Genomic DNA, 12,933 nt, shown 5'->3' on the forward strand with positions numbered 1-12,933 from the left:
TCTGTCTGTTGCACCGTGCACGTCAACGCTGTCGAAGCCCGCCTTTTTCAATACAGTTCTATATACAGCATTACCTTATCAAGAACTCGTCTTCTGATTGGCGGATTAGAGTTTACTCTGTCGGTAGGAAGTCTATGGCCGGTATTCATATTCAGATCTTATTTCAAGACCGTCTTATAGCGGTTTTCGTTGGCAAAACTAGTGCGCACTCAGTGCACATTAAAGCTGTTGTACACTGTTCTAAAAAAATATATAAGTGAGATATCTCTCAATTGATAAAATGCTCAAAATTTATTTTATCAAATAGCACAATAAAATGTATCGAATATTTCACGGTTTAATTCGTTTATATATTGTCATTAAAAGTATATCTTTACGTCGATTGTTGTACAACGGCTTTAAAGTGCACTGAGTGCGCACTAGTTCTGCCAATGAAAAACGCTATTAAGTAATGTCTTAAGATGCTAATACAGCCCTCTGATTGGTTCGTGACATCTCAAGACTGAACTTAAGACAATGGCTGCGTTCAGCAGAACATTCGTTTTGCAACTGTTGGAAGTTTCCTTCGCGTTAATTGGATCATACTTTTAGATCTAGAAGAATGGTCCTATCTCAGCAGACAATCATAAAACGGTTGCAAAACTGTTGAGTCTGCTGAACGCAGCCGATCTTGAATATAAGTACTGACTATGAATACCAGCCTACGAGTTTGGCGTATCGTCCCAGAGAGCACATAAGGCCGGTATTCATAGTCGATTCTTATATCAAGACTGTTTTAAGTAATGGCTGCGTTCAGCAGAACGTTCGTTTTGCAACTGTTGGAAGTTTCCTTCACGCTGATTAGATCATACTTTTAGATCTAGAAGAATGGTCCTATCTCAGCAGACAATCATAAAACGGTTGCAAAACTGTTGAGTCTGCTGAACGCAGCCATTGTCTTAAGACACTAATGCGGCCCTCTGATTGGTTCGTGACATCTTAAGACTGTACTTAAAACGGTCTTGAATATAAGATCTGACTATGAATACCGGCCATAGTCGTCTAAAAGATGACTAAATTGTTATAAAGATATTTTTTAGTGAAAGAATATAGTCGACGAAAAGATGACTAAAAGACGATAGATGTCGCACTGCTAGTCAACTTATAACCTTATCCATATGATAACTAAAGAACGACTTCTTTGATATCTTTTAGGCCGGAATCCATATAGTCCAGTTTCAGGGCGGTATTCATAATCGATTCTTATATTCAAGACCGTCTTAGGTACAGTCTTAAGATGTCATGAACCAATCAGAGGGCCGTATTAGCATCTTGACGAAAAGATGTCTTTTTTAAGTTATCTTTTCGACAAAACTAAAAGATGTCTTATAGACATCTTTTCGTGTTGCTCAAAAGACAATCTAAAAACGATGTCTTTTTGTCATCTTTCAGACATCTTTTCGCTTTGTCGAAAAGACAACTTAAGAAAGATTGCTTTTCGTTATCTTTTAATATTTTGTGCTGTCTGGGAAGTTACATGTAACTTTGTGTTCACTGGGTAGTGGTGTTTCCGATTAGAGTACGCGAAAACATTAAAAATAATTAAAAGGGTAATTTTCGCACTATTTGTTTTAAAAAAAATCAAGTTTGAAGAAATATAAAAAAATTACTTATGTATAATTATATATAAAATTATGTATAATTGTGTATGAGCAATTTTTTTTTCATTTTTCCAAACTTGTTTTTTTCTAAAACGAACAATGCGAAAATTATCCCTTTAATTAGTTTTAATGTTTTCACATTACTATTTCTATTTCTATTACACTAAAAAGTAATTTTACAAAAGAAAAAGGGATGTATGAATATGTATGGACATATTTCACATATAATTATACATGTTTATGAATATTTATATGTGTTTGTGTATATTTAGACATATTTATACATATTCATGCATGAAAAATTTTTTACCGGGCATCTTTTCGTCTTGTTCAAAAGACAATCTAAAAACGATATATGTCTTTTTGTCATCTTTCAGACATCTTTTCGTTTTGTCGAAAAGACAACTTAAGAAAGATCTTTTTTCGTTATCTTTTAATATTTTGTGCTTTCTGTATTAGACAGCATTCGTGTGTTTAATTACGAAATTAAGAAGATAAGTAAAGCGACTAATCACAGAAATATTTTTAACAATTTTTTCTTGCACACAAACTCCGCAATTGATATTTTTCTTTCTTCGAAGATAAAACGTACTACACTTTCTTCGCGTCGAGTGTAGAAAGTGCGATCCGAACGATCGGGCACGCGATTGGTTCGCTCCCTCTGACCATTTTGAAAAATGCAATTTGGCGCCTCGATGAGATTTCAGTGATGGAAAGCGTCGTGACGGATGCTAGTTGCATCCAGTTGTTGCATCCGAATCGTTCGGTCTCTCGCTGTTGCGATAGTTTGAAAGTAAATCCCGTGCACAAGAAACTGTCACGGACGACTTTTGCATTGAGGATGTTCGTCGTGGCTCATCAAGCGTCACCAACAATCGTCATTATACGTTGATCTAACGAGTCGCTTCCATGTCGTCCGACAATATATAAAATCCTCCTAGCCAAGGATTTTGATATCTGCTCGCGCAAGGTATATGCATATAATGTATATTTTATATAATGTTGATATAATTATATATCAACGTTATATGCTATTTGTGACTCAAATATTTTTGAATCGCTAAATTTTATGTTCGACTAAATAAATGTATATAATATTATAATTCGAATTACGAAAGTTTTATTTTTTATATTTTCTCATTTGTTTCTTATGTAATATAATATTTTTCATGATTATTCAAATTATGATATGTTAAATTAAATCTCGCGTGTCTTGCATGGCTAAAATTGGTTGACGTATCACAGACTTAAAAAATGGAGCATGAGTTCCAAAAATATATGAAGCCTTCCGCCATCTTGAGAGACAACACTCTATCTCTCTTCCTCTCTTTCTTTTCTCTTTTTCTCTCACTATCTAGTATCATATATTAATACATAGGAGCATTAAGCGTCGAGCATCTGCACAGAAATTTATTGCGCACGATTCTGAATTTCCTGATAAAACAGTAAATTAATAAAAACAGTAAATTAATAAAAGTTATGTTCTGTTATACACTAATGTCTATGTAATGAAAATTTATATTTATTTACATTACCAATATAATATGTTAACTATAAGATATTAGCATGAACAGAGGATATTGTGCTCTTTATGTGCTAATTTATTGCTTTCATTTTGATTTTATTGCCAAGGCAATATCGTTTAGCAAGAAATCGGTTTTATGTTAACTTTTAAAAAAATTAGAATGTCTATTAAAAATAATAACAATAACAATAAAACGCTTATACTATTCTTATAGTCTGACAACTTTATAATTTTGTTTATTTTGCATTGAAAATGACCCGATCGAGGTCGAAACGTTCGTTTGCATGTATACATGTATGTAAGAAGTTTTATTAAAGATTCTTTGTTATAACTGGCTCATAGCCCATTCTTTTCACTACTGATTTATTCTGATTGAGCCATATAGATAATTTAGCTTATACTATTATTTAGTACTAATTATATGCTTTTAATATACCCCAGTTGAAATTCCGGTGAGCTACCTTTCACGCCTGAAACGATTTAATTATCCCAAAACGTACGTCATACAAGAGAAAATTAGTATCAAAAATAATAAAGATATAAGAAAAAACTTATACTATAATTTAGATGATTTAGACTAAAGAAAAACAGTAGGTAAGTATATAAGCGTCTGCGACGCTTGATGCTTCCATGTAAAGGCGCCTTTAGGTCTGTTTTTTTAACTGAACTTTTTGCATTATTTATCTTTTCATTTTTTTAACGTGGAAAGAAAAAGAGGAAAGCGCGCGCGCACTTAATAGTGTAAGAAATTTACCTAAAAAGAATAGCTTGCCTCTCAAGATAGCTATAGGACAAATTCCTTCCTTTGTACACTGAAGGCTCATAATACTCCGTCTTTTAAGTTCATACCATCTACATTTATTAATTTTCATGGAGATCGGCAGGCTATTATTAATATTTCCCAATCTGTAGACATCGATGCTATTATAAGTCGATCTATATAATTATAGATTTCATAGCATTTTCGTAATTATCGATGAGACTCAAAGGTAACTGAAGAGTTTTCAATTGACTTTATCGACTGTCGATGTAAATTTTTTGATCTATATAAATATCTAAAAAATCAATTACATAATATTATATCAGATAATTTAAATTATTATTATTATTGTTATATTACAGATGCTTTTCATATAAGTATACATAACGTTGCAAAAATATTATATATATTTTATAAATTTCGTATTATATACATTTTAATATAATAAAATTATACACTTTTCTCTGTTATTATTTGTGCGTGGATCATTGAATGCAAATGATAAAAATAACAGCGCAAATTTTGAATAAAAACCAAATGTTATCATATTATATAAATATACATTGTATATGTATTATGCCTGCTCAGAATATATATATAATACATCATAAAATTAATATTTTATTACGAGTTAATTAGTTAAATTTGAATAGCCACGTAGATTTTTATATAATTGTCAATCTTTAATAGACACTTGTCAATTTCTTTGGTTTCTAATAATCACAGGCATCTCAAGACGTTATTTAGAATAGCAAACTTATTTCCAAGCAGAACAACAAGTCATCATGATATCAAAACGATGTCAAAATGACTTCAAAATGATAATTAAAAGTCATTTTTCAATCATTTCCGATTCATTTTAATTTTGACGTTGGGTATCTTTAATATCCCGGTGCTTCAATTGATTAATAGTTACCGACGTGTGTATGTGTGTGTGTATGTGTGTGTGTGTGTGTGTGTAAAAGATTGCTATAAATACCAAATACATTTCCGATCCAGAATAAATTCACGAAGCTTCAGTCTAATTGCATTATTGAAATATCATAAACGAATTTATGCTTTTAATAATAGATGGCAGAAATCTGTTCGCGTTTAATTTTTACGCGGTTCGTCCATCTACGCGTTCGTGAGGAGCGCGCCGGCGCGACGGGCGGCGGCGCGGTGGCGGCCATTTGCCGAAGCTCGGCGGAACTTGCCGAGTCACGTGACCCCGCGATACGTACGATCATTCGCAAGCCGTTGGCTGCCGGCCGAAATTACGACGCCAAGTTAGTAGCGCGCTTAGTTTCATTCATGAACGTCAGGAACGCGGCCATAATACTCCCTGTAATCTGTATATTGTGTATACACCGGGCTTGTACACTGTACACGGTGTACACCGCGTCGTTGCGTTAGTGCTGCTGCCGATGTGCGTGCGCCTCACCGTCGTACACGTGATTCCCGCTTTGCGTCGCGTTTTTGCATGGTGTTTCCCGTGTGCGACCGTACCACCGGCTGGAAGTTATCAGCGATAAATCCACGGGACACCAGCTAGCGGCGAGACAGGTGCGTAGAGAGAAATACAATTTTTGTAGCGCCTTAAGTCACCGCGATCGTCCGAACCAGATCGGTCGAGATCCCTCACAGTCGTCGACGCGACGGTTATGTGTCATTGACGAACGTTTCGGAGTTGCGTCGATGACGCGTTTATCTTCGCGCCCGTTTGACTCCGGCTTTATGAATGGATTATAAAGAGCGAAATTCTTCGGCCGCTTGCGGTCGGGTTTTAACTTGAGTGCTCCGATTAGAGCTAGAGCTTATTTATGCGGCTTCTCGTACATCGTTGCACCAATGTCGCACGATGCACGATTCGTTCCGCAAATATCACGTTAAAAGAGACTTTTTTTGCAGCACATCAGAGCATCGCGCGAGTGGTTTTATGATTTAATGGACTCTCTCGTTGAATTTGGAAGATCTCCGTATCGCATCGAGATTCTAAAAATAAAAGCACCTCCTTTTTCATTTTTGAATATTTGTCGTGATTATAATATGTAGGAAAAATGTCTAGAAAATATACAAAAGAATAGAGAGAAAAATTTACATTACGCTTTAATTAGATTTGTTACTTCGAGCCAGTATTCGATTTGGTATCCAATTTGTATTTAAAAAGAATTTTTATTTAATTACATTCCTTTTGTATTAAAAAGAAAATATATAGTAAACGTAGTTCAGATATCGTGGAGAAAATATAAAAATATGAAAAATGAAATATGAAAACTAAAACGATTTAATTTCGGCAAGCTGTTTTTTTTCCGCCGACGTTAATTATATAATTATTGAGAAATCGATGAGTGTTATAAATAACTGCCGTTAAGATTGCTTAGCCTTGCTTTTTTTCAGTGTATTAATCTCATGATAAAAATAAGAAAATGCATAGTTATCGTCGAGTCTTGAAAAAAAAAAAAAAAAAATTTATTCTTTATTTCTTGACTGACGTGTGTCATGTTTATGTTACTTCGCGAAAAGATTTATCTTGCGAGCCTTATGACTACGAAATGGGAAAGAATTGTACGCTGAAATATCCTTATCGCGAAATAACAATGAAACCGACTTCGATAACAAGAAGGCAGGCAATATGATGTCGTTTGCTGTGCGAGGTTATCATTGCATAAAGGGTCAATTTAGAATGTAGCTAAAGACCAGTTAGACAAGAAAAACTTTTTGCTGTTAGATTCAAGAGGCCACATGACATTAATCATGATAAGAATGTAAATCGTAAAAACGACAATTTGAAATCTAGCAAAAAACCTGTTTTATCTCAATTCTCTCCTATACACACGAATTTAATATATTTTATAGATCAATCCTGCCAGGTAAATTCAGTTGAGTTCAAATTAATTCTCTTTGACTTTTTCTAGATCTTAAAAGTTCGTTTTTATTGTTACGGCATAGCTTTATGTATACATATAAATATTGTATATATCCATCCTATTTGGAAGCGTCTTTTATCTGTCGTCTTTTATCGTCGGCAATAAGAATGATCTGAAATAATATAACATCGTCTAAAAGAAGGAAAAGCAGGAATGCGATGGCTTGTATCAGATGGCCGAAGGTTTTTGCAGAATTTCTCGGGTCTCAAACCATGGTGCGGCAACGTCGCGACTTGTCTCCTTTCATCTTACCATTTCTGCCTCTCTTTCTTTCTTCTTTCTTTAGCCTTTTCATGTTTCTTTCCTTTTTCTTACCGTTTTCGTTTGCTAAAACGGCGAACGATGACAAAGAGGGAGAGAGCGCTTCGTAAGAAGTGACACGAAGCCAAGACGCTTGACTGATTCGAAACAGAAGCGATTCTTTGACAAAAGATGCGAAGGTTCTACTTTTTCTACAAGGTTATACATCTAAAATATTGATGTTTATCGTTCCCGGAATACAGACAAGTAATAAGATTCAAAAGTTACGTTGCGTCAGAATAGTCGCCGAGTACGGACAAAAATTTTTGAAACTTTCTAATTAACCGACTTTTGTGATCTCAATAAATATTTGTATATCTACTTAAAACATTTCCCAAATAGAAAAATATCAGACAAAAACTAGTCACTGGTCAGAAACTGATCAGTTTTTATTATTTTGAATTTAGTGGACAGGAACTATTCGGTAACTGTGGTCAAAAATCCTGGTTAGGTAAAACTGGTCGGAAACTAGAGACCCAGGTCAAATGGATTAGTAGGTAAATGATAGCTATATTTATTCGATTCACACATTTTCTCGTTTATTTACTGATTATGAACTCATGTTGAAACAATAATAAAAAAAAAGAAGAAAAATAAATATATTTAAATAGATAGATTCGATAAGTTATAATTTTACGCATAATTTTTCAAAAAATCTGAAAATAGGTGTAATTTAATGAAATTAACAAACTACATTTTAAAGTTTTTATAAGGTATTCTATATAGGAAAAACTTTTTGAACAATATTAGGTACAATTCTTAATGTTGATCTACGAATGAATGTTTGGTGCATCTGTCGTAATTTGAACCTAATTGCTAGAGGATGTTAGAACCTACTTGCGATCCATCCAAAATCAACGATGATTCATAATCTTCTTCTCGGAGCCATCAACGATGTTGCGTTTGGCATACGGGTGCGTACGCGCTAGATACAACGTGAAAGGTTCATCTGCCCGCATGTTGAAACCCAGTATAACAGCCCCTTAAGAGATATTACGTTGCTTTCAATAAGATATTGAAACAATAGACATCCACTTTTGCGATGGCGGAGTACTTTAGATACATATTAATATGTATAGTCTGTCGTGTCGTTGAGCAGTCGAGAATATTGCGCTGTTATCGTTAACGTTGGAACGCAATAACATTACCGTAGAATACACTTGCCGTAAATGCAATGAATTGAACTGACGCTTCCAAATAGATATACCTATATATATAAAGAGTACCATAATGATCAAAGTGAATTTCTGAAGTATAGAAAAGGTCGCAAAAGTTCAGTCAAACTTCAATAAAATTTATCTGATGATACACTAAAAAAAATGTTACAACAGTATTATTTTAATTGAAAATAATCTTGTTAAATTTAACAACGGTATTACTGAAACAAATAAAATTTTATTAAAACAAGAATATGTAACAAATGTTTCATTAATACTGTTATATAAATTGATAAAATTATTTTCAATTAAAATAATCCTGTTGATTTCTTTTTTCAGTGTAGAATTAACTAGAAATATATTAATGATATGAAGAATCGTGATAAGAATACTACGTGAAACAATTTGTTTGATAGTAGAATTAGAATAATATGAGAATAAAAAGATTCATAAATATTATTATAAATATTAATAAATAAAAATCAAGGAAATTATAATATTGAATAGCATAAATAAAGAAAATTGTTACTTCCTATCTCGATAAAATAAATCCGTTATTTAGTGCTATCTTAAGTACATAGTACATATATAGATACATAAACGAATGAAATAATACATGTGCACATACATACACGATCGATTTTAATTATTGCACATTAATTACATTAATTACTGTATATTTTCTCGCAGTTAAAAGTCAAAACATTGAAATGAATGTATACCATTATGCGATAGCACATGAACACAAAGAACCGTTAGCACCCTGATACGCTACATCGAGAATGAACAGACTGAGGCAAAATGCCATTTTATCTCCTTTTATTCTATAATCTTTTCTCCCAACTTTTTCGCCTAGTTGGAGATTTTGTCGAAGAACAGGTAAACACAAGAACGAAAGACATTCCTATACATGGGCTTTTCAAGAGAAAAATTCCATGTAAATTTTTGAGAACGTTTTTAAAGTTTTAGTAAAAAAAAATGTAATTAAAAAATATCAAAAATATGGTATTAAATTTATTTGAAATTAACTTATTTACTTACTAGTTTTAAATCTTCTTGCGACCGATTACTTATCTGGACACTTGATTTTTTTGATAATTGATTAACGGACAAATATAGTAGATCGATGATAACGTGCGCAAGTGGTGGAGAAAGCAGACAAATAAAGTAAATAAATAAAATAAAACTATGCGGAAGTTAAATGTTGAATTTATCCACAAGTTATATGCGGTCCAAGGAAATAATATTTATATATTATATAATTTATATCAATATAACAAATGTTATCTTATAAAAATATCATCAAAGTAATACATTTATACGAGCAATATGATTCAAGTTCACAAGATATATGAAATAAGAATACTTTTTATTTTTAACTTTATTGTGCATTAACGTTATTGCGGTAATAATTAACTTCACTAGTTAATCAAATAACGTTACGTAACGTTTCATTTTATTAATATGCGATAATGTTATCACAATTACTTACTTATCAATTACTACTTTATTTACATGATTCTTTTTAAAATTTTTAGGATCATTGATAATTCAGTGATATTGTTTGATGTTTTTTTTCTTCTTTGTCTTTACTACTCACGATAAACAATTTCTGAGAATATACACGATATCTTTCACTATGCTGCAGATAAATATCTGGGTGATAATAGAATATGCCTAACAAATTTTATAAAGTCAGTAAGCTTAAAACAACAACGCTCTTATATTAAACATATTACGCGCAGATGACGAATTTTGAAACTAATCTTAACTTTCTCGTGATAACATTTGCTATTCACATTGCTAGATAAAAGATGTGATGATTCAGCATTTTTCTTTAATCTACGTTTAAGAAAACTTGCTATGTAATAATTTCTGTTATATAAATAATGATTTCATCAAAGGGCATTATCTTCAAAATATCAATCACTGTCGTGCGATAATTATGGATCAAGATAATTATGAAAGTAAATGAGCTAATCCGCTTTAATTAGCTTTCCCTATCGCCGTCGAACTTCCCGACAGGGATACAGATAAATTCACGAGATAAGTTCTATCAATCTGTTAAGTAATTATTTCAGTTTAGTTGAATTTATATCACTGAACTGTTAAGAGTGTCACATTTATTTTATGTTTATTATTAATCACGTTTAATGTAATAGCTTCAATTATAAGAGAGCATTTATAGTCTTTAAATTAATATCTTTTTTTCAAGAATTGTATTTGTTGTATTAGTAAGTAAGCCACATATAGCCACGTATAATAGTAAGTACAATAATCGTTATTGTACAACGAAATGAAACTTGTAAATAATGGTAGCGTATAATATTATAAAGAGTGCGCGTATAATATTCTAAATAATGCAATTATATTGAACAATGTTTTTAAAGTGTATTTGCGAATCGTATCACCTTTTGGCATGAGTGATAAGTTAGATTGATGATCTAGAGATACAGAAAAATTTTCCCGCGCAAGGTGCTTTATCCCATGCCTTAAAGAAGCTCCATCGTTCGTACATTTTGGGATTTCTTGTAGACATATTTTAGCTGCTTGTAAAGGGTCGTGAGAGTCGAGGTAGCTCAACAGTTTTCCGTCTACCATCTGGCGGCTGAGGTTCCAGCCGGAGTAACCTGATCTTCGTCGCGGATTCGAATACCTCTTACACTTTACATCGTTCCATCCGAAACAATAGTTTCCTTCCAATTAATACACAAGTTTAACTTCTTCATTAAACGCTTTCATATTCTTTAAACAAAAAGTCTAAAAATTTCAAAAATTTTAAATTAAATCTGTATATTGTTTAAACATAAATAGAAATGTAATTGTTGTTGCGCCGTGCCGTCTGCATTTTTTAAATTTTATTTGCACTAATACTAATCGCTAAATTATAACTTGAGTAACGATAAACTTAAACCATACAATATTAGATAATATTTTTTGAAAAATGAAAAAAATCGATTTATAAATTGTTTGAGAATCAATCAAATTTAAGTTAAAATTGAAACTCCTAGAATATTTTACATGTACTGCATTAGCAGAATAATTGTGAGGATGATGAGATATAATTACTGATTGTTAAAATATTCGCTTCACTCATATTACCACGGCTCGTTCTTTACCGGACGATATCGACCGCGTATCTAAAAGCGAACTATTTAGCGGTTGATAAATAAATGTATCCCGCGAACCAGAATATCGTGCCAAGCCGGCGAAGTCGATATAAAATTATAATTGGGACGTCGTGTCATGTGATTCAGGCAAAGAACCACGCAAGCCCGAAAATTTAATTCATGTTTCTTCTTGCGTACGTTCACTCACGCGATATAATTTGGATAATATTTATGTATCAGTGGCTATTTTGCTGTGATACCTTGTGATTAAGTAATTAACAAGTAATTTCTTTTACAGACAAGATGGACATGGAATCTCTGTACGACTACGAAGAGGAACAGGACTTTTACGAAGAAAGTCCTGGAACCAGAAAGAGTGGCTATCCCATCGACCATAGATCCATAAAGGTAAATTAGCACTTCTATATACTAATGATACACAACAGAACAAGTAGAAGAAAATGTATCAATTTTGTTTCATATTTATACTTTTAAATACTTTTCCATTGCACTCAAAAATTGTGATAAACGAACAAAGTATTTCATCTTCATATATTTCTGAAATATCAATAATAATGAAATTTATAATACTTGTGTAATTTATATTATCCGAGTCTCGTATTAAAATCAATTACAATTATAACGAAATTGTATATTCAAGATGTACAAATCAAAATTATTCTAAATTATTACGTCAGTAATTAGTATGCTAATCGGCACGTCTTATAATATGCTCGTTTTAAATGATTCGCAAGAGCTTACGAGATTATCTATATAAGTTTTTTATCAATTATATAAGTAATCAATTAAAACTGTCGAATAACTGTCCAAGCAATGGCAACCCCGTGAGACGCTTTATGGATATTCCTCGCTCTCGACGGCGTTGGCAAGCGGAGAGCGCGTTGGCCGAGTCGGTGATTGTGCGAGTGCCACTAACAATTCGTTCCTTGTCGCTCTCCGCCTTCGTTTTATGAATGAACGTAGAACCGGCACTCGGTTCCCCTCCCCTCGTTCTTCTCCCCGCTATCCCCCTCCCCCCCCCTACGCGCCTTCAGCCTTCATCTCTCTGTCACCGACTGACCCTCGTCCGTCTCGCCTCTGCCATCTACCTCCGTCATCTCTTTCTCTCTCTCTTCTCTCCACCTCCTCCTCTTTTCTCCCCGGCTCTCTGTCCGTCGTTCAGCGAAGCCGAACGCGTCTGGTTGCCGCTGATTCGTACGTTGCGAAGCAGCGAACAACAGTCGAGACCCGAGACTCTTGGTTTCTTCGACCGATTAACTTCTCAAGAAGCTCGCGGCGATCTAAAAACGTAGCGTCCACATAGGCCTTACGTCTATGGTAGAATCTCTATAAAAGTTTACTTAACTCTTTGACTCTTTGAAATTAAAAAAGTTTTCTCTTACACACAACAATTTTATAAATATATAATTATATAGATTTTTTATCATGAATTTTTTGTGTCAATCAATTTTGTGTTAGTTAGATACGTTGGTTTTTGACACGAAGACATTGATAATAAATTTTCAATATGA

General features: G+C 33.1%; 1 protein-coding gene across 3 annotated transcripts in view; it reads left to right on the forward strand.

The window, feature by feature from the left end:
- Positions 1-2,425: 2,425 nt before the first annotated feature.
- Positions 2,426-12,933, forward strand: part of pnt (ETS transcription factor pointed) — a 117,191-nt gene continuing 106,683 nt past the window's right edge. For 2 of the 3 annotated variants that reach the window (XM_018446778.1, XM_018446781.1), the window contains exons 1-2: positions 5,216-5,470; positions 11,700-11,809. In XM_018446778.1, coding sequence (XP_018302280.1) covers positions 11,705-11,809 — 105 coding nt within the window. In that variant the 5' untranslated portion in view covers positions 5,216-5,470; positions 11,700-11,704. Of the gene's footprint in view, positions 2,611-5,215; positions 5,471-11,699; positions 11,810-12,933 lie in introns of those variants that run through there. The other variant, XM_018446779.1, reaches the window with a different exon arrangement.

The sequence above is a fragment of the Mycetomoellerius zeteki genome, unplaced genomic scaffold (genome assembly GCF_001594055.1).
Source record: "Mycetomoellerius zeteki isolate Tzet28-1 unplaced genomic scaffold, Tzet1.0 scaffold188, whole genome shotgun sequence".
In the NCBI taxonomy this organism is placed as follows: Eukaryota; Metazoa; Arthropoda; class Insecta; order Hymenoptera; family Formicidae; genus Mycetomoellerius; species Mycetomoellerius zeteki.